The 21,360-nt window shown below is 42.9% G+C and overlaps 2 protein-coding genes across 6 annotated transcripts in view; both read left to right on the top strand.

Moving 5' to 3' along the window:
• Positions 1-3,249, top strand: part of MICU2 (mitochondrial calcium uptake 2) — a 135,440-nt gene extending 132,191 nt beyond the window's left edge. Inside the window, exon 13 of the mRNA XM_039718699.1 lies at positions 216-3,249. Within this exon, the coding sequence (XP_039574633.1) occupies positions 216-320 (105 nt within the window). The 3' untranslated portion in view covers positions 321-3,249. The remainder of the gene's footprint in view (positions 1-215) is intronic.
• Positions 3,250-10,836: 7,587 nt separating this feature from the next.
• Positions 10,837-21,360, top strand: part of ZDHHC20 (zinc finger DHHC-type palmitoyltransferase 20) — a 45,447-nt gene continuing 34,923 nt past the window's right edge. For 4 of the 5 annotated variants that reach the window (XM_039718337.1, XM_039718338.1, XM_039718339.1 and 1 more), the window contains exon 1: positions 10,837-11,039. In XM_039718337.1, coding sequence (XP_039574271.1) covers positions 10,922-11,039 — 118 coding nt within the window. In that variant the 5' untranslated portion in view covers positions 10,837-10,921. The remainder of the gene's footprint in view (positions 11,040-21,360) is intronic. The other variant, XM_039718341.1, reaches the window with a different exon arrangement.

Raw genomic sequence — 21,360 nt, forward strand, 5'->3', positions numbered from 1 at the left:
TTTAAACTGGGTAGTCCTTACTGCATATGAATCTGGGATTCATATGATTCATATGATTCATATGATTCATGATCTTAGTGCTGCCACTAAGAACTTGTTACTACACATGTGAACTATGGAAGCAGCAGCTCAACATTATATATTGTATTTACACAGTCTGGGAATAGGAGTTCTTCTTTGTGTAAATGCTAAACACACTTTAACTTTATTAACAGGTGCCACAGCAGCAAGGCATTCAAGGTTTCTGGAAGTGCGTGAAAAAAGAAAGCATTAAAGAAGTCAAAGAACTTTGGAAGCAAACTGGGAAAAGTCCTTTTTAAAGCAGTCCATTTATCTTTTGCTTAAGTGGTTTTTCTTTAGGGGAGTTTGTCTGTCCTGTTTACATAATAACTAAGTAAAAAATGCTCTTTTTTTAGCTATAGTTAAAGTTTAATTAACCCAGACTCTAATGCAATAATTTTATAATTGTTCCAGTGCAATCAGTTTGGTTTACAGAACTGGTATTGCTTTTGGCCTCCATACCAAAGGACTCTTGTTCTGGGGAATAGTGTTGTTTACTGTTCTGTCGAGTCTGACCCTGCACTGTAGGATACAGGATGCACAGGATTGAATAATGGCCCCAGACAGGAACATCACAGCAGTATCATCTCCTTTTGAAGGAGTGAACATCATCTCAGCCACCAACACAGCAGCTCTCCTTCTCCAGCAAGGGCAGAGGTCCACAAGGCAAAATCACTTGCACAACACATTTTAAACAAGGTAATCCTAAATGAAAAAGGAGAATTCACACCTTGTTATGGGGATCTGCTCATGTGCTGGTTGCTGGTGCTTGATTCCACCAGTTCCTGTGTGGATTTCTGGTTTGTCTGCCTCCATGGTGTTATTATTAAACTGGAAATACAAGACTGATAGGCTTGATGCAGGGTTTAAAAGTTGTACATTGATCAATGAGTTTGTATTGAGTGTCTCAGACTTCTTCCACATAGTATAAATGGGAAGAAAAAAAATCTTCATTCTATCAAACACAGTGCTAGCTACAATTTGACTCATTACTATTTTGCTTTAGTTGTATTGCAGAAGATGAGTGCATAACACGTAGTTGTATTATCTCACTAAAAGTTGTGACAGGGAAACCTGAAGTACCTCAGGGATTCAAGATTATAATAAGCCATTGTTGAGGTAATGTGTCCAATAAAAAACCAAATGCAAATGTTTATTACTCCAAATGCGAAGTTAGACCTAAGATCTTAAACACTAAAAGGAGGAACAAGTCAAGACTACCACTTAGAAATTACAGGTGAACATTTTTTTGCAATAACATAAGGTGCATCTCTGTGTACACAGGTGTGCACGTTACATGTTTTGTCTTTCTTACAATCCCAGGAGCCAAAAGCCAGGTCCAGATCACTCTTCCTGGTTGGCCATGATATATAGGAGATAGACTTACCTGTAAAGCTGTCAAGGTTCTTCCTCTCTCCCACTCTCAGTTGTCTGACTTGTCTGGCTGGGGTGAAAGCTTAACCTTTCAGGACAGGTTTGTGATAACAGAGATAATAGACTCAAAAGGTGGACTAGGGAAATGTCTCAAGAAAAATAACCAAGAAACCACTCAGTGAGGTATTATCCATCAGTTTTTTGCTTGACATCAGCTATGTTTGCCTCAAAGCTGTAAATAAGCTGAACATGTGGGTCTTTGGGTTTTTTTGGGGGGAAATTTCCATGATAGGTAAGACATCAGAGCAGCTCTCACTTGGTGCAGGGACAGGAGAGAATTGGGAAACCCTAAAGGTTCTGCCTAAGGAATACTGAGATTACTGAGAATGTGTTTGATGTGTCGGTAGCTGTCATGTTTGTGCTGACGACAAGTCCCAGTGCCTGAACCTTGGCATAGTGATCTCTCCTGGAGAACACAGTGAAAGGCCAGCAAAGCAGCTCTTCCCTCATAGCCTCAGCTTGGAGCTTTAATCTAAAGTGTTAAAGAGAAAATGCTGATAGTCCTGTCAAGGACATGCATCCAAAACAAGACTGTGCCTGTGGGGATGTCCTGAGACTATTTGGAAGATCAGGCTCCAATGACCATCAAGGATCCCTTTTTCCAAAGGAAAGAACCCAAATGCAGTAAATGCCTCAGCCCCTCAAACTGAGCTCATGCAGTGCTATGTGGGCAGCAGGATAGCAGGTGTCTGGTTTACTTTGTGTGTTTGGAAATTGTTTGTTGCTTCTCATGGTGGGAGCAAAGGTGGGGCAGTGGTACCACAGTACCACAGCCAGCTGCACTTCACCAAATTATCCAAAAAACTACAGTATTGAAGAAGAGCTTCCATGGCATAGAAGTCTGTATGTGTTCACCCAAAGTGTACTTTGTGCCAGCTCTGGCTTTAATGCAAGTTTGCCTTTTATTTGTTGCTGTTAATATTTTGGCAGATAATTTTTAATTTGGAGTGGAAATTATTCCCTAACATTTTATTCTGTGTGAAGTTAATAGATTTATGATGTTTTTTATTGCTTTTGTGGTTTCTTCTGCTTACTAATTACTTCCTTCTTACAAGCTGTTTGGTTTTCTTTTGGAAAAATCAACCCCTTTAGCTTTAGTGTATCTAGAAGTTTAATTCCTCAATACTCATTTCTATCTGGGTTTGTGCAATCAGCAGTATCTGCTTTCAGGGATTTCAAGTTTTATTTTTCAGCAAAAGCTTTGATTTCAAGTTCAGAGGAAAAGCAAAGGGATATGCTTGGGTTTGATATGAATTTTGTGTCTATTGTGAAAAGAAAAAAAAAAGATTGGAAATTAAAACAGAGTTATGAATAATTTTCAGAAGTTATCCTGAAAGTGCAGCCAGGAGGGAACTCCTTTAAAGGCCAGGGATGACTTGTCTACCAGGCTTGAAGAATCAGACTCTGTGTTTAATTTGTAAGTTTATTGTTATTTGTCAACTAAAATGGTTTGTAAAACAGTCTTAAAATAATTTCTCATTTTTAATATCTTAGATTAAAAGATATATTTATGTATTTAGATAAACCCTGTTTTTTAAGAAATTCATTATAGTTTAAGTATTTGATGTTTTAGTTCCTTTTAGTCACTGTGTGATATTTGCAGCCTGCTGTGAGCATTACTCAACACAATTTAGTTAAAGCTTATGCCAGCTACCAGTCTAAATATATCAATTGTGACTTGTTTTAACATAAGGAACTCTTCCTCTGAACAGAAATGTATAAAAAAGCTAAATAAAATTTATTTTTTAAAATCTACCACATTGCATCTGAATTTTACATGGAGTAAAGATGAACACATTGCACATTGCAAAAGTCTCAAAAATTGATATAGTATATCAAAACGATACACAAAAGCAAGTGGAGTCATCTACAGCATATAACTGCTGTACAGAATTTTAATTGTTGTATCCCCATAACACTTCTTACATTTCTTTGTTTGTTTACTTTAAGATAATGTCTAAGAACCATTTATGCTTCATTTCTGAAGGAAGCAAAGGCAAAAATGTAGTGTGATATACTAGAAGTAATAGAAACTCATTGATTGTTTATAGAAATTAATTCTGGTGTCTCAGTTTGTACAAGCCTCTTTCTAAAAGCTAAAGTCCCTCTGGATTCAAACCAAGCTGGCAGCTTTTAACAAAATAGGCAACAGTGAGGAGTACATGTTCAGTGCATATAACATAGAAAGGATCACTGCCCAATAAAGGGCAAGAATGGGAACAACCCTGTTGCTTAGAAGAAGTATAAAATTCAGGTATATTGACCATACTTGGACTAAAACGTAGAAATGGATCGATAAGTGTGTACCAAAATTTAAAAATAGTTTTTTTCTCATGCTGGAGTTCTCACAGAAGAACATGGCAAGCATGCCGCATACCTTCAGTTTTAATTTTTCCTGTAGAACAGTCACAGCTGGTTCAGGAAACTACTCCAATGCAAAAAAAAAAAAAAAAAGCCTTCAGTCATTCTAAACAGAAAATATGTGCCCAAATGATATTGTGGTTGTTACTAGTGAGATCCAAGTTGCCCCAACAAACAGCTCCTGTAATGCAGTTGGTCACAAGGGAAGCATGAAGATGAGCATGGCAGATGTAGACACACTCTTCTAGTGCCCATCTGGCCACAGAAGCTTCTCCTACAGAAGCTGGAGATGTCATCCAACGAGAAGCCAAAAGCCCTTTGCAGAACAGAAAACCTGAGAGAGTTGAGCATGCACAAAATTAATCAGCAAACAAATTCATGTCTCTTCACTCATTTATTTGAATGTTTCCCGTTGGCTTTGTTTATTAAACAATTCCTAGTTGATTCAGGTTTTTTTTTTAAATCGTACAACATATGTGGAGACAGATTTCCCATTAGGCTGATGTTGGCTTCGTTAATAATGTTTCCAGTTCATTAACTGGAGTGCCCTGGTACAGAGCTCTGCTTGCTGTCCTGGGCTGCTGCTCCTGCACACCAGCATGGCAGGGAGCCTGCTCAGCCCTGCTCACCTGCATGGGCTTAGCCACAGCACCGCGTGCCCTGAGGAGTCAAAGGCCTTGTTTCTCCTCTCCTGTGTGCCCATTGTGAGTTTAGGTTGGATGCTGGGGAAAAATACTGCAGATAAAGGGTTGTCAAGCACTGGAATAGGCTGCCCAGGGAGGCAGTTGTGTCACCATTCCTGGAGGAATTGAAAAAATGTGTAGATGTGGCACTTGGGGACATGGTTTAGTGGTGGTAGACATGGCAGTGCTGGGTTAATGGCTGGACTTGGTGATCTTGGAAGTCTTTTTTAAATGATTCTGTGATTCTTTTCTGCCTCTGGCAGAAGGCTGGCCTGCCTTTCCAGGCTGACCAAGTGATGGAAGTAACATGAGATGGCATCACGCTATGGGAGAATGGACACAACACTTTGCAGAACACTGTTTATGACTGGGATTGTGTCAGTCAAATTTCAGACACACAGGTTTGAAAAGCTGGAAGGAGGAATATTCCATAGGTAATTCAGAGGAATGTGTGGGAGTTTTTCTCATGGGATTTCAGATGCAAGCTCACTGCTCTGAAAGAGCCTTGGAGGGCCTGACCTTTCTCCATGGACTGCAAGGGGAACAAAGAAGATGAGCCTCGCTGGACTAAGCCTGTACTTTGTGAATTCCACAAGCACTCTCCTGGAGAAGGGATGTTCTACAGAGGCATTCTGTCACAACACTGTGCCTCAGGTCCACTGCTCTAGGGGAAATTTGTCAGCTTTAATGGCAGCCCATGGAGCAACTGGTAGCTCTAAATCACCCCAAAGAAAACCAATTGTTTTAATTTAAGACTTTCCAATACGGTGTTTTAAAATTTTCTTCTGTTTTCAGGATACAGATTTTTTTGTTTTAAATTATGTGGCCTCTTACTGAGTTTTAATCTACTTTGAAACTGATACTACTGGAATGAGCAACCATTACTGAAAACATGGTGTACATCACTTAAATAATGCACAGAAGGTAATTCCTAGAGCAATGGCAGGTGAGTCACAGGGGAGAACATTACATTCACTATTGAAAAGAAAGGATACCAAAATACAATTCTTTAGAAAAGGAGACTAATTAAATGATAAGTCCTAATGTCAAAAGAAGAAACAGAAGAGCTATTAGAATAAATTAAAAATTTAGCAAACATGAATATCATTGAAGAAAAAGATGCTAGGTAAGCAAGAACTGAATCAATATGCCTGAAATTAACTAATTAACTGATTAATTAATTAATTAATTTAAAATGCTGTTAATTAACAGCATTTTTACATGCTGTTTGACCAAAAATGCATCCTCACAATTTATAAATTTGATCCAATGCAAAAAAGGGCTAGTAATCACTAACAGTTGGTGTATACAAGATTACATGATCTGTACTGGAATGTGAAGAGCAAACACTTTACATAATCTCTGTTGGTTTTATGTCTACATCAGAAATTCAAAGCCTCCAAATATTTGATTTGTCTCATATTACAAGGAAAAAAGAGACAAATTACGATTTTGCATCAGTCTTCATCTGAGAGGTTTGGTTGCATCTGCCTTGGGATTACATGCTCCTGGAGTTTAAAATGAGCTACTTTGAGGGAAAAATACAGAAGCAAAATGGAGATTAAATTGTTGTAGATTATACCCTCTAAATAGTAAAGAGAGAAAAGCTGAGTAACAGGAGTGTTTGTGGTGTCTTGCTCTGGGACCTACAAACATCTGGAAGACTGCAACAGAACCTAACTGGTGCTGAGGCTGTGAAGGGAAATGCTTAACTTCTCTTACACATGTTTTGATGTGACTAGAGCAGGCGGGCAGCCAGAAGTGGAGGTGTGTGTGGAAAATGGACAGGAGATGCCTTTTGTTTTTCAATATTTGACAGTCATAGGATCCAGTGAGAGTGTGGTGAGCAGGTATTCCCACAACATGGCATTCTGAGTTGCTCTTCAGCTTCCCAGAGCCTGCTCCAAGTGACATTTCTTGTCCCTCTCCACAAATGAGGCAGCAAAGTTTGCACAAGCTGCACTGCAGTCATTTGAAGCCAAACAGGTGCTCAGTGATTCCTAACAGATCCTCCTTCCATCCTGCCTGACTTCTGTTCAAGGAGGTGATTTCTTCTGGAGAGGTCCTTGAAGAGACATCCCAGGTGGCTTTCAGGAGTGGAAGATGATAGTTCCTGCCAGCTGTGATAAGGGGCTCCTTGTGCAGCAGAATTCCTCAGTGGGGGGCACTGTCTGGGGATAAATAATCCCTCTCTGCCACCTCTCAACCTTCATATTGTCCTTGTTTAATTCAGTCTCACTTCAGTTCCTGTCATTATGGAAATCTTACTAGATTGTAGCTGATTTAGTTTGTTCTGTCCAAGGTTTATGCTGCAGCCACTGGCCTTCCATCCTGCCCAAGGCATCCGTCTGAGCCAGAACTGAAATACCAGCCATGTCACAGCTTCCAGCTTTGCCAGCGTCAGACTCCATCCAAATCACACGTGGTGCCTGTTCCTGCAACTCAGCATGGACCCGCTAAAAGCGGGGAATGTCAACACACACATGGCTCCACTGATACCTCTGTGGGTGAAACTGCAGTCAGCATCAGCAGGGAGGACTGGAATAGGGAGGATCATGTTGGATCCCCTCACATCTTCCCTAGCATAGTGAACTGTTTGCTGGCTGATCCTTTTTATTCATGGCTGTGCTCCTTAGTCTTCATGTTAGGAATTGTGCTTATTGTGAATGGGATTTTGTCAGAAAAGTTGGTAGAAGCACAGCCAAGAGGATGGTCAGTGCACAGTAACAGCTAGGGGACAGTTACAGCCACAGTAACATGCAGGACATGCTTGGTAGAAGTTGTTTGTAACTTTGCTTCCCAGGTCTAGGTCCCTTCTCCTTAGATTCCTGAAGGCTTGGAAGTACAATGTCTCTTCACTGAATACACTACTAAGAAATTAACACAGCAATTAAATTACTAAAAGCACATAGAAGTATCAAACTCAGGTACTTCTAAAAGCATTATTAACAAATACTATTTTGACACCAAGAATTTAAATCCTTTCCCATTGTCTTGAGGCCAAGTGTTAACAGTCCTGTGAGATCTTGAGGTAAAGCACATGCCAGCAGTTGTGGCATGTTTTGACACCCTTAAGAAAGAGAATAATGGAATCATTAGGGTTGGAAAAGACCTCTAAGTTCATAAAATCAAATTGCTAACCCAGCACTGCCATCTTCACCACTCAAGCATGTCCCCAAGTGCCACAAATAACAAAGGTTAGAAGAACTGGAATACTATAGCTGTATCGCTGATGTGCTAACCAGCACATCTGACCAAGACTGTCCCACTTCACCTTAAATCCAAACTGTTCCATCCTTGTCAGTACTTCTTGTCAGAGTGACTAGATGCCATAACCAAGATGCTGTCCATGTAACCAGTCACTCCTCCCTTGCCATACAGCTCTCTGTTAGGAATGGGCCACGCCAAATCCTTACACCAGCTCTCTCCCTCTTGTGCAGTCCCTTTCTTTTGCAGCCCTTGCATTACTGCATAGTCTTGCAATCCCTTTCCCTACCATCCTGATCATACTCCCAGCATGCACAAGCATGTCCATACCCAGAGTTCAGATCCCACAGTGATCATCTTTCCCTGATCCCTGGGCACACATTCCTGCTCTGTACTCAGGGCCACAGGTCACTGCTTCATTCCTCTGCTCTGATACCCAGACGGACATACACACATTCCCACAAATACAGAGGCTGTGTCTTGGGCATTTGGTCAGGGTGTCCCCTCACTGCTAGCTGTTCAGAGGGTCACAGGGTGGTTTGGGTTGGAAGGGACCTTAAATATGAAATCAAATTGCTAACCCAGCATTGCCACCTTCACCACACACACACACAGACATTCCCACAAATACAGAGGCTGTGTCTTGGGCATTTGGTCAGGGTGTCCCCTCACTGCTAGCTGTTCAGAGGGTCACAGGGTGGTTTGGGTTGGAAGGGACCTTAAATATAATTTTGTTTCAACCCCTCTGCCGTGGGCAGGGACACCTTCCACTAGATTGTGGTTGCTTGTGGCCACATCCAGTCTGTCCTTGAACTCTTCCAGGAATGGGGCTGTAAAAAGCTCACAGGCTTCTGAATTCCTGATCACTCTCCTTAGTATTTGTTATCTCACCCTGTGGTTGCTTGTGGCCACATCCAGTCTGTCCTCGAACTCTTCCAGGAATGGGGCTGTAAAAGGCTCACAGGCTTCTGAATTCCTGATCACTCTCCTTAGTATTTGTTATCTCACCCGCAGGTGAGGTTGAGAGGAAATGGCCTTAATTGCAGCAGGGAAGGTTTAGATTAGATATTAGAACAAATGTTTTTTCACTCAAAGAGTGGACAGGCATTGGAATAAGTTGCCCAGGGATGTGGTGTGGTCACTGTCTCTGGAAGTGTTCAAGGAGAGTCTGGATGTGGCACTTGGGGATATAGTTTAGATGTGATTATGATGGTGCTGGGTTGACAGTTGTTATGTTGAAGATCTCTTCCAGCCTATTGCAGCAGGGAAGGTTTAGGTTAGATATTAGAACACATTTTTTTTCACTCAAAGTGTGGACAGGCATTGGGATAAGTTGCCCAGGGATGTGATGGGGTCACTACCTCTGGAAATGTTCAAGGAGAGTCTGGATATGTCACTTGGGGATATAGTTTAGGGGTGATTATATGATGGTGCTGGGTTGACAGTTGTTATGTTGAAGGTCTCTTCCAGCCTCGATGATTCTGTGATTCTGTGAACAGGCAAGGCCATAGCAGCTGTCCCTGTCCTGCCAAGGCAATCTCACCGCTGCTGCCCACCACACCAGCTCCAGGGGCTCACAAGGACTGTGTGGCACCAGGACCCCAGTCCTGTTTTGTCCAGCCTTCTTTCAGGACATTCTTCTGAGTGGTTCCAGCCTCACCCCTCACCTCAGCATCATGGATGCTATCTGTTCCCTATGGATGCTGTCTGTTCCCCATTGATGAGATGCTGTCTGTGCCCTATGGATGCTGTCTGTTCCCTATGGCCGCTGTCTGTTCCCTATGGCCGCTGCCTGTTCCGTTTCCCCTGGCTCGGTTCCCTATGGATGGGATGCTGTCTGTACCCTATGGATGCTGTCTGTTCCCTATGGCCGCTGTCTGTTCCCTATGGCCGCTGCCTGTTCCGTTTCCCCTGGCTCGGGAGGCCCCTCCCGCCGCCGCCAGGTGGCGCCGGAGCGCCGCGGGAGCCGCCCGGGGCCCGGGATGCGCTCCTGGGACGAGCAGCCTCTGGCTCGGCAGGAGATGGGGAATTTTGCCATGGCGCGGGCCATTCCGACCCCGGCATCCCACCCACAGCAATGCCAGAGCAAGGCTAAAGATTCCAGGCGCTCCGGAGGCTGAGCCCCGCAAGGCAGCGCCGGCCCGAGGCCGCGGTGCGGCCGCAGCTGTCAGGCGCTCGCCGCCGCTCGGGAAAAGCCGATGAAACAAAGAGCAGTAAGCCATTTGTGAGCTCCCTTTGCTCAAGCACCGACAGGCTGCTTGAGCGGTGCCAGTGCTCGGCGAGCGGGGCAGGCAGCAGCCCGGCAGCGCCCGGAGCTGTCCCGGCGCCCTGCTGCCCGACACCGACCCGTCCGGCCAGGACCGGGAAGGAGCAGAACCTGGAGGTTTAAGGCCAGGTTTTACGGCAATGGGGAAGGATGCATCGGGAGGAATGTGGCCAGCAGGTCGAAGGACGGGATCCTCCCCCAAGACTCAGCCCCACTGAGGCCACAGCTGGAGTGCTGTGTCCCGTTCTGGGCTCCTCAGTACAACAAAACCAAGTTTGCTACTGGTGAGGGTCCAGTGGAGGACCACAAGGATAATTAAGGAACTGGAGCGTCTCTCTTATGAGGAGAGACTCCAGGAGCTGGGCCTGTTTAGTCTAGAGAGGAGAAGACTAAGTGGAAATCTCATCAATGCATGTAAATATCTCCAAGGCAGGTGCCAAGGGGATGGTGCCAGGCTCTTTTCAGTAGTGCCCAGTGACAGGACGAGGAGCAACAGCCATAAACTAAAACACGAGAAGAACCTCAACATGAGGAAGAACTTCCTTTGCGGGATGAGCAGAGCACAGGAACAGGCTGCCCTGGCAGGTAATTGAGTCTTCCTCTCTGGAGAGATTCCAAACCCACCTGGACGCGTTTCTGTGTCACCTGCGCTAAGGTGACCGTGCTTTGGCAAGAGGGGTTGGACCGGATGATCTCCAGAGGTCCCTTCCACCCCTTACCATTCCGTGATCCAGGGAGGCGTTCCGGCCCCCGAGAAGGGGGCGGTGGCGGCGCTGGGGCCGCCCCGCTCCCGCCCACTGCGGCCCGCCCAGGCCCGCCCGGGCCCGGCTCCGCAGCGGCGGCCGGAGCTGCAGCCGCCGCCCGCCCGCCCGTCGCAGCGCCGGCGCTGCCGCCGTGCCCGGCAGGGAAGATGGCGCCGTCCCACGTCCTCAAGTGCTGCCAGAAGGTGCTGGCCTGGGTGCCCGTGGCCTTCATCGCCCTGGTCGTGGCCTGGTCCTACTACGCCTACGTGGTGGAGCTGTGTGTGTGTGAGTGGAGCGGGAGGGTCGCGGGCGCCGGGCGGGCAGGACCCTGTGCCGGCCGCCTCCTCCCCCGCGCCCCGGCGCGCTCGCTTCTCCCTGCGCCCGCCTCAGGCTCAGGCGGAAGGAGACCCTGCCTCAGGCGCTCCCCCCGGCCGGGTTTACCTGTTGTCCGCCCGCCCTCAGGTGCCTCCTCACGGTGGCGGGGTCCCGGCCCGGGGCCGCCCGTGGAGATTCAGGGGAGAGGAGGAGGCCCGGGGTGCTTCGTCTGGGGACGGGGACTTCTCGAGAGCTCAGCCCCTCGTGTCTCCTCGTGAGGAGCTTCCCGTCTATTTTACTGTTGTTCATCCATCTGATGTATCAAATAACTCCTTAAGGGTGTACGGGGGGTTCCCCTCCCTCCTTTTCATTCAGAAGCCCGGTGCTGTCGAAGCATTATGGGGCTGGAAACATCCAACTTAAGCGGGAAAGGATTTAGGTCTTACGGGGCTTTGTCAGGCCGTATCCAGGCTTGCTGGACGAGGGCTCGTCTTTATATAAATCTGACTTGCAGCCGATGTCGGTCGGGGCGATATTTACCCTTTACTGTCTTCAGGAGGAAAGTTCCGTTCGGGTGGATGTTGGCTCTCTCTGGGCAGGGTAAATGGGGGGGAACTGTGATGGGCAGTATTCAGCAGAATTGCTGAAACTTGGAAGCAGCATAGGAAACTAAGGAACGGGTTATTGAGCATTTGGCGTGTTTAAGGAAGCTGAAATGAGGAAGAACCTCGAAAGTACTAAGAACTATTTTAAGCTACATATAGGTTTGTCTAGTATCTGTAGGTCCTGGTACTGCTTCTTATTTGTGTAAACTACATGCTTTGATGTCCCTAGCTAGAAAAAAAATGTTTGCCTGTACTTTATATCTGGATAAACTGGTATAGACAGCCTTCCATTAGCAATAATCAGTTTTTTCTGCAATGACTTAGTATTTTGGGTAACTTTTCTGTATGCTGATGTTATTTCACAGCCTTCTGTATTTGGAGATCTAGACTGGAGCATGAATCACTGCCACAAATGTTATTTGAACTTATAGTAGAGACATAGCTGTAAAATAATGCTTGTTGAGGTACTTCGTGAAATGTTGACATGAGATAGTTGCAAATATGTCAGTGTATCCAAACTTGCCAAATTACTGTTGTTTAGTTGCCTATGTGAATAAATAGGTTTTCTGAGAAATCATGCTTAAAACTGTAAACATTTGAAAACAAATTTGAGTCAGTCTACTGGAGGTCTGGGGCATGGGTAGCTGTAACAGTAGTCCTGAAAGGGGCTGTGTGAGGTTATAGACTCACATTTTACAAGTTTTCTGTACCTACTACAGTCTAATTAGTATGACAAAAGGCAGATTAGGGCTATTTTTAAACAAAGAACAAAAACTCCGGGATTAAGAGGCTTGCCTAGGGTCGGACAGGTGGTCTCTGCTTGAACTGGGAACAGAGCCTCAAGCTCCGAGTCCCAGCTTTGTGTATTGATCGCAGAGTGGGTCAGGACTAGGTGCTGGTGAATGATTTGTCTATCGTGAACACAGAGAAGCTGAAAAGAGCTTTTCTGAGTTCATTAAGGTTTCGTTTGTGTGAAAATTATTGGGAAGATTGGCTCCTGTTGATGCAAGAGCTTCTGCGTCTCTAAGTCTGGTTTCTAGAAGACCAGCACTTTTTGCTAACAAATCAGCTCTGTTAATGTCTGTGCATACAGGCTTTTAGGAAAAAGCAGCATTTAGTAAGCAAAATATTTATTGACTTCTGTTGCTGCCACTGAATTTTTCAGTTGTTACTTGTCTAAATCATGCTCAGTGACCAAGGATTTTATTTGTCTTGTGAGTTTTTTTCTGTTGTGAGTTTGGAGCATTTTGGTTTTTGTTCTTTATTTTTAATCTGTTGAATTTTGTTTACACTCTCAACAAAAAGTCATCTCACCAAGGGAGAGGAAAGGGATTTTGTGTTTGGGTCTTTTTGGCATTGTGGGTTTTTTCCTTTGCATGTTTTTACTCTGCGGTTGAGTTCAAACCAGGATTGAGAGGATTTAGAGCAAAATACAGGATTTTCTGTTTGTCTTGGCAGGTAGGTTTTCTTCCTGCTGGTGCTCCCCATGTTCTGTTTGTTTTGGGAAGGACAGCACTGTGTACTACGAGGAAGAGCAAGGATGTGCCTCCAGCACACAGCTGATGAATGAGGCAATGCTGGCCTTTGCCAGTGTTCACATGGGACGGGTGCAGAAGCAGGTCTTTGGCTTTGGTGAGAGGCTGATCTGTGCCTAGTAAAGACAAAGGAATGGAAGCTTTAGAAATGAGGAGACACAATAGAAAATTTCGAGTAAATACTGGGTAAAAGAGAAATTGAAACCCCACAGACAAAAGTGTTTTTTCAAAGTTTATTCTTAAAACAATCAATAACTGTTCAGATGTGATGCTAACAAGGAAACAGGAAGAGGGAAAGCCTGTATTTCCCCAATTATTACTTCTTTCTGGTTTGCCCTTTTTTTTTTTTTCCTTGTAGTCCTTGGTCATTTATTAAAGGTTGAACATATATTCAGTTAGCAGATCGAGTGGGAAGCCAGGCTTAGTGTAGTATCATAAAGGAGAAGATGGTGAAATTGTGGCTACTTCTTCGTCACCTCACCCTTTTCCTTTCAGTTTTACTTCTCCGTGCTGCTTGCCCTACCCTCCTCTGATGGGGTGCTCACATATTGCTCAATGTCTTTGTGTGTCTGATGGACTCAGGCTTCTCTATAATTCACTCCTAGTGTGTATTTACTGGATTATGCCTCTTCTGTAACCCTAAATTATATTACTTACACACTGGCTGTGAACACCGAGGAGGACTGGTGTGGGTAAGATGAAAGGAGCCTCATGAGCTTGTCTATTGTTTTCCTCCCATGGGAACTGCCAGGATCGTTCTGTCTCTCTGAGGATGTTGAACGCTGGCTTGTTTGGACCACTATTGCTGTGTAGTTGTGATCCATCAAGTAAATTAGCTATTAAGCTAATTGGAAAGGTGAAAACAGCCAAATGTGTGTAAGTTGAGGGAATGTCAGCATAGTGTAAAAATTCGGTGAATATGTATAACTGAAGGAACTACAGAAGACTCAAGGCAGGTCTCAAAGGGCTTTTTAAAGTGTTTTGAAGTAGAAAAATCTGACTGAACACTTTCTTACTAGATTATTTCTTCTTTTCACACATAACTTGCCCAGATCTCTTGCAAGAAAACACACCTACCAATACATAAAGAATGTTGTAAAATAGCTTTTTTGTTAGTTTGAAACCGTTTCATGTTTCTTCGTGTTATCAAAACATGTTTTGCTTTTAACATTGCTTTTGTAAACAATGGCTATATTATGCTGCTGCTGAATTGGACTGATTGTGTTTGCTTACCACATCCCTCAGATGCTCGGGAAGAGTGAAGCACTTCTCTCGTGGTTTGCTTTCATTTATGGCTGGCTTGGATCTTCTTATCTACCGAAAACATTTTTGTAGGTGGTGGGCTGTAGTGCAGACTGGTTTGAGGGTGGTCACAAGACACTGTTTTGCCACATGTAGTTGGTGGGTGAAGTCAGCTCATTTCTTACAGGCAGCCCTTTTGCTAAAACACTTGCAGACTTTGGTAGTGCAGTCTTGCAATGAGAAAAAGAGGAGTTAGTTAACTTTCAGTTGTCTGCAGTTCCTAACTAAAGTGTAGTGACTGGTGTTATTAAAAAGAACAAAAGAACTAAAAATCCTGATCAGGTTAGCTTTTTACTTTTATACTGAAGACTGTGTTTTTTGAAAATCACAGTCCTGACTCTTCTCCTGAGCCAGGAGTTGTCAGGATAGTGACTTTTTTACGTATTTAGTAGGCTTGTGAATGAATGAATGTTTTCATGCCTCAGGGTCTGCAAAGTATGGAAAACTCTGATTTTGAAAGCTATGGGAGAAACTAGTTGTGTATTCTTTTCATAGCATGTAGTTGCAGCAGGATTGCTTTTTTTGATACAGTGTAATGTCTGGGGTGTCTAAAATCCTGGCAAACAAAGCAGTTTGTAATTTAGAATGCATAACTTCGTGTTAGTAGTACAAATTCTACTTGCTGTTCCAGGAGACTGCAATGTCTCTTGTCAGTGGGGAGCTGGCTCTGAGTTCTCCAAAGCACGGCCCTTATGAGGAGCACAGGGTGATCCCTTGTAACGCTCCCCATCTGAAGAGTCTGTTGCATAAACAGAGAGAAGGTAATTCCATCTGCCTCCTCCAAAAGAAATCTCTACTGAAAATGCTAATGCAATATCTCTCAAGCAATGGCAATGTGATACCAACAGCAGTTCTGATTTCAAACTACAGAAAAAGCTGAAGTATCAGCACTGAGGTGCAACAACATTTGCATGTTAAACATGTAAAAGGCATTCCCATAGGAAAAGAGGGTTACCTGTCAAGAAAAGGAAGGCAAATTAAACAGGTTAGATCATTAGTAGTTAACTGTGTTTTCCTGCCTCTCGTGAATTTAAAAATGCAGAAATTGAACCACTCTGCATGCATTGAATTTTGTTGTAATCTCTTAACATAAGCATGCATATTATCATTTTAAATAAGAACCTTTTCTGTTATTATAAATAATTAGCATTCCTATTGAGGTGGTCAAACTGGATACAGATTATTGGAAAACCAAGTGCTCAGCTGAGGCAAAATATTATCTTCTATGGTGCCTTGCACTGTGTTGGTTATACTAGTTTATAGGGACAGGTGGACATGTGCCTTTTATATTAAAATGCAATCTGCTGTTGAGGTGGTCAGAGTGGATACAGATTATTGGAAAACTAAGTGCTCAGCTGAGGAGAATTATCTTCTATGGTGTATTGGTTATGCTAGTTTATAGGGACAGGTGGACATGTGCCTTTTATATTAAAATGCAATCTGCTCTCTTGGCAGTCCTCTAATGAAAAAATTGTTCCAAGTGCAACAGCCTGTTTTCTTGAGGAGTTATCTTGTGTCTGCTCTTTCTTCTGTCATCAGAAGGACTCCATCCCTCTTTTCCCTCCCAGCCTTCTGACTGCAGTGCCCACCCCAGCCCCTGCATCTGCTTAACCATTCCTGACAGCTCTGCAGCAGTTGGCATCTTTCCTTGATCCCTAATTACTATTTGGTCAAAAAGAAGTGTGGTGCAGTGACCAGTTTGGTGTTGCCTAGCTTGCTCAGGGGCCTAGGCAGAAAATGAGCAGCTGAGCTCAGAACAGCTCTCTGCTAACAGGGAACTGGGGCTTGTCTCTTCTGCTGTGCATCAGCTTTGATGAAACTTGGTGGCACGTACTTTGTGTGAGACTACCCTGAGCCTCAGCACTTGTCTGAAACTGGTCCATGGGCAGGATGGTTTTGGAGTAGGGCAGAGAAGGGGCTTAGGGAAAGCAAGGAGCTGAGTAAGTGTCTGAGCTAAAGCAGGAGCTCTTCCTGTGGTTTTACTTTCTTGTAGCCATGATCACCTCTTTGCTGCAGTGCTTCCTGATTGCCTTCTAGATGTGGACTGTAAAGCTTTTCTTCTCGCTTTGAAAGGGCTTGGATAGCATGAGTATTTAATATTATGGAAAATAACTTCTCGCAGTTTTTTCCTCTGGTAACAGCAGTAGGAGATTTCTGTATCCCTGTAGAGTTAGAACGGTGATCTAAATGTCACTTTCATTTTTAACCAGGAGTTTTATGTTCCTTCATCACTTATGAGTCTCTGTTTTCCTACAAGATGCTATGGATAAAAGGACCAGAATTTCAAGCATATATTTTCAGTAGACATTACTTTGAGGTCATTTACCCTCTACATACGGTGAACTTCAAGTTCTTCTGTCTGTTGAAATTTCAATAATTAAAACTTTGTTCTCTACTGACTCATATTTTTATGAGTTAATGTAATATGGTTTTCATAACCAAAGAATTTGCAGGGTTTAAAGATGGGTTTCAGAGCTGAGTTCTCATATACCTGTGATGGTTGAAATGGATGGCACTGGACCTGCTTTTACTCTTAGATCTTGAGACTGTGATGGAAAATGAAAGTAAGATAGATTCTAATTGTCTGCCTAAAATTGTGCCTGTAAGTGCTGAGAGCTCATGCCGTTCATTTTTCACCCATTCAGTGCATCACTTTGTTAAACAGTTTCCTACAACTGTAAGAGTTTATGGTTTAACATGTACTTTTCTTACAAGTGTTACAAACTGTAGGTTCCTGAACCAGTTTTTTTATGGAGTTTTGATCTCAGTCATTAACTTCTTCCAGCTGGTGCATAATGTTCCTGTAACAGGATGAGTATCCATTTTTTTCTCCTCAGAATGTATAAAATGTAACAGAAACATTTGGAAAGTAAGCACAGACCACTTTTTTTTTGTGTAAGCTGAATCTCCACCAAGGTGTGATTCAGTTATAAAAGAGATAATGAGATTGCAACAAATTCATCTGTTCTTTTAGCCTGATATTACCTCCTTCTGCTGTCACTAAACTGCTTTCTGTGAGATGTGCTTAACTCCTCTCCTGCATCAAGAAATAAACAAGCCAGATTTTTCCCACTCTTCTGCTTTCCTTCCCCCCCACAATCTTCAGTGGAATACCTCGCCTTTGACCGTCTTCCCTTATCTGTGCTAGAAGTCAAGTTCCCCTTTGCAGCATTTCAAGCCTCTGCTTTTCCTTTTTTCTCAAAAGACCAAATGGCTGATCCATTCCTTTTTCATCTTTTCTTCTGACTCTTAAAATTGTCTTGTGAGATTGTCAAAGACAAGTGGATCACAAGAGCAGCATGCTTTGCCTTTGCAGTTTCTGCTGCAGTCTCTCTGGTGCTGTACGTGGTGCAGCATTGTCTTAAATGTGAAGCATGGAACCATTTCAATCAAATGATCTACAGAGAAAGGATTTCAAAGCAGCATTCCTTTGTTTGTGGTATTTCATTTGTGCATCTCGATGTGTGTTTGTCTCCAGTGTGGGGAATTTTTATGCATCTCTTGTGAAGTGCTAAACACAGAGGTAACTGTTTGGGTTTGGTTTTTTTTTTTCTTTTTTTTTAAACCTTTTTGTGACAAAAAAAAAATTAGAACTTGAAGAAATTCATCTAGAATTAGGCAAGCTGCCAGTGCAGAGAGAATGAAACAAAGTTTAGATTAAATTTAAATAACCTTGAAAGAAACAGACATAATTTGTTTGAGGAGACTTAAACACATAGTTATTGTATAAGCTGGTTTGCAGTTGTGTGTGGGGGACTTAAAACTTATGCCAAGAGCCTCATCTATTGCCTTGTCATGGGTGTGAATGCAGAGAACCTGTTACTGTATCATTCTTCATGACGAATAGCCATTGCTTTTATCTTTGTCAAGTTTGGATTTTAAAAAAGAGAGAGAGGAAGTGTATTTCCACATACTGCTGTGTGATTGATCGAAGGATTTCACATCTGTTGGTTTGTGACCTGCAGATTTACCCTGAACATTGCAAAGGAGCCCAAAACTTGGAGCAGAGCTCTTGGATCAGTTTGGTTTCTGTTCTGTTTTGAAAAATCCTATGTGACTAACACTCAAGTGGATTTCTTTACAGTATCTGAAAAAGAATGCAAGGTACACATAGGATTTTTGTGGGGATGTTTTGTGTGTATATTTTTATCTATTTAATCTGCTGCTCCTTAAGTTTCATGTTAGGGGGTTTAAATAATTGTATTTTTTAAAAGTTTGGCTTTGTAATTGTCTACAGAGATACTATGGCTGTGTTCCATGGTAGATACCTGCTGAGATAAAGCTAAAGCAGCAATTGGTGTAGAGAGTGGGCTCGAATTTATGTAATAATAATTTAGACAAATCATAAATTTAGATAATGGAAAGCTTAAAGACCATTGAGTACTAGATTCAGTTATGTTTTCTCTTTTGTGTGGCTATTTTCTGTTAACACCTCAAAGCTGTAAATATCCTGTATTTCTCACTACTTCCCACACTTGCAGAACCCTATTGCCAAGTTAAGAGTGGAAGCGAGAATCTGTTTCTGTGAGCAGAAACAATGATCTGGGAGGGCTTTTAGGCACATGCAGGGCCTCAGGAGCTGTGCTTCCATGCCTCAGGATTTGTGGTAGTCTCCTGCCAGGTGACAGTGCTCTCTCCTCTTGCTGCACACCTTTTCTGGAGTCTTTAGTCCAGCAGATGCACACCCTGCCCCCATCCCAAATGATGTTTCTGTGTATCCTGTCAGGAAACAACAGGTTTAGGGATCTGGGCCAACTCACACCTAGTTGTAGGTCTTTAGAAGCAATCACTCTCCTGATCTAACTTCCTACAACTCACTGTGGTCGCTGACTTTTGTGTTAAATCAGCAGCAGTCGTTTTTTGGGTATCACAAACATTGGTTCCCACCAGAGTGCCCCACTTGAGTACTTCACCTGCATCCAAGGATGTTCTTGCAACTGTGTTGCTGCAGTGGGTGACAGCCTGGGAAGATGACAGAAGTTAATTCTCTCAGTAGGAGCCATGCATGCATCAAGCTTGTTTCTTGTTAGGCAGCATGCCAGCCCTGCTATGTTACCTCCAGTGCTTTTCCCTGGGAGCCCTAATGCATCTCTGAGGAGCAGTAGGCAGAACTGTTTTCCCCTTGGCACACATTGCATTGGGATTTAGAGTATTTCAGTTAACGTTCTTAGAGTCTTGACTTTAGGCTTTCCAAGAATGTGTGGTGAACTGTCAGCAGGCAGATGAGCTCTGAGGATTTTTTTGGTTTTATTTGTTTGCTGGAAGCAATAGTTACTGAATGAGAACTCTTGGATGATAGGCTCTGCTCTTTTGTATGCTTGCCTCTTTGTTAGCTCTGGACTACTATCAAAGATTTAGTCTAGATGTTCTGGAGTATCCAAAAATCCCTTTGCAGTGGCTTGTACAGTCTTTGTGCTGTCACTTTTTCATATTCCTAAGTAATCTGGTACTTAAATGAGACCTGATGCAACAAAATGGTGTCGTCTGACCTTGTCCTCTATCCAAAACTTTCTGTCCTTTTATTACCGCTGTTTTTTTCCCTCTGCAGCACCTGGATCTTTATGTTTCTGGGGAGTTGCTGTTATTTCTTCCTTTTTGCAAAGAAGCTAGAGGGTGCAGACTTATCTAGTCAAGCTTTGTCTCTGGATGTCTCAGTCTAAGTAAGGTTTATTGTATAACATTTTGTTTTACAAAAAGAACAAGCAGCAAAGCCTCCAGCATCAAAAGATGGCAACATTTGTTACCAATCAACTTGATAAGCCATATATGAACAGATTCTCTAAATCACCATGAGAAGTCTTTAAACCTTTGTTTATTCTGTAAATAGTTTTATAATTTAAAAAAATATAAAATATTTATAGTATTTATAAGTTCAGTTTGTTGAAGACAGGAGTTCCCCATCACTACTCTCCCACAACTAATATATTGGTTTTTAAATTACATGTTTTTCAATACAAAACTTCCTTAAAGGTTTGAGTCCAGGAGCTTGGCTTATTAATATCTTAAGAGGAATCCATGTAGATTACATTACTGGCTGCTCTGTTGTCAATGTACTGCTGGCTGAAAATTAGCTCTTACCATAGGCAGTTCATATTTAACCTCAGGTGGCAAATACCAGTGAAACCTGACCAACTTAGGGAATCCAGTGACATAATGCATGAGAGGAGGTTGGCTTGATGGGCAGTTTGATGTCTTCCATGACTCAGTGAACTTGGTGACAGCAAAATCCTCCTCTCAGAAAACAGAGTGCCTAATACTTTGTAAGGAGATTTACAAGGAGATTTTATCCTCACATTTCATGGAAACACTTGTTGCAAGCTGGGCCAGTAAGTAAGCAAGGAAACAACTGATTTTGGAAGAGTCTGAAGCCAAACATAAAAAAGGTGCCTGATTAGCAGAGCAGGTCCCTCGTGGCTGCTGACTGTTCTCACTGCTGGGTGAGGGTTCAGGTCTGCAAGTCACAGCAGCTGTGTCTGGAATTTTTGTTCTCCATGGATTGACACTTCTGTGGAATGGATAAATAAAGACTGTTGCTTATTTTCATCTGTCTAGTGTAGAAGTAAATGTATTTACTAGTAATGTAAAGCCATAAGACAGCTTTAAATGACCTTTATATTCAAGGCAGGTGTTGACTGGCAGTCACAAACTGCAAATTTGGTATTCTTTTTATCAAAAAGAATTGGTAAATTGTTAATTACTTGAAAAATACTGTTATAAAAATGTATGTTGGTTGGGTGGAATTTTTTGCTTGCTTTGGTTTTTACTTTAAATATACTGACAGTTTCTAGTATTACCTGCAGAACACCCGATCTTGTGCAGGGTGTGTATGACAGCTCTGTACAGCACAGT

Source organism: Passer montanus, unplaced genomic scaffold (assembly GCF_014805655.1).
Source record: "Passer montanus isolate IOZ18808 unplaced genomic scaffold, ASM1480565v1 scaffold4, whole genome shotgun sequence".
NCBI classification, from domain to species: Eukaryota; Metazoa; Chordata; class Aves; order Passeriformes; family Passeridae; genus Passer; species Passer montanus.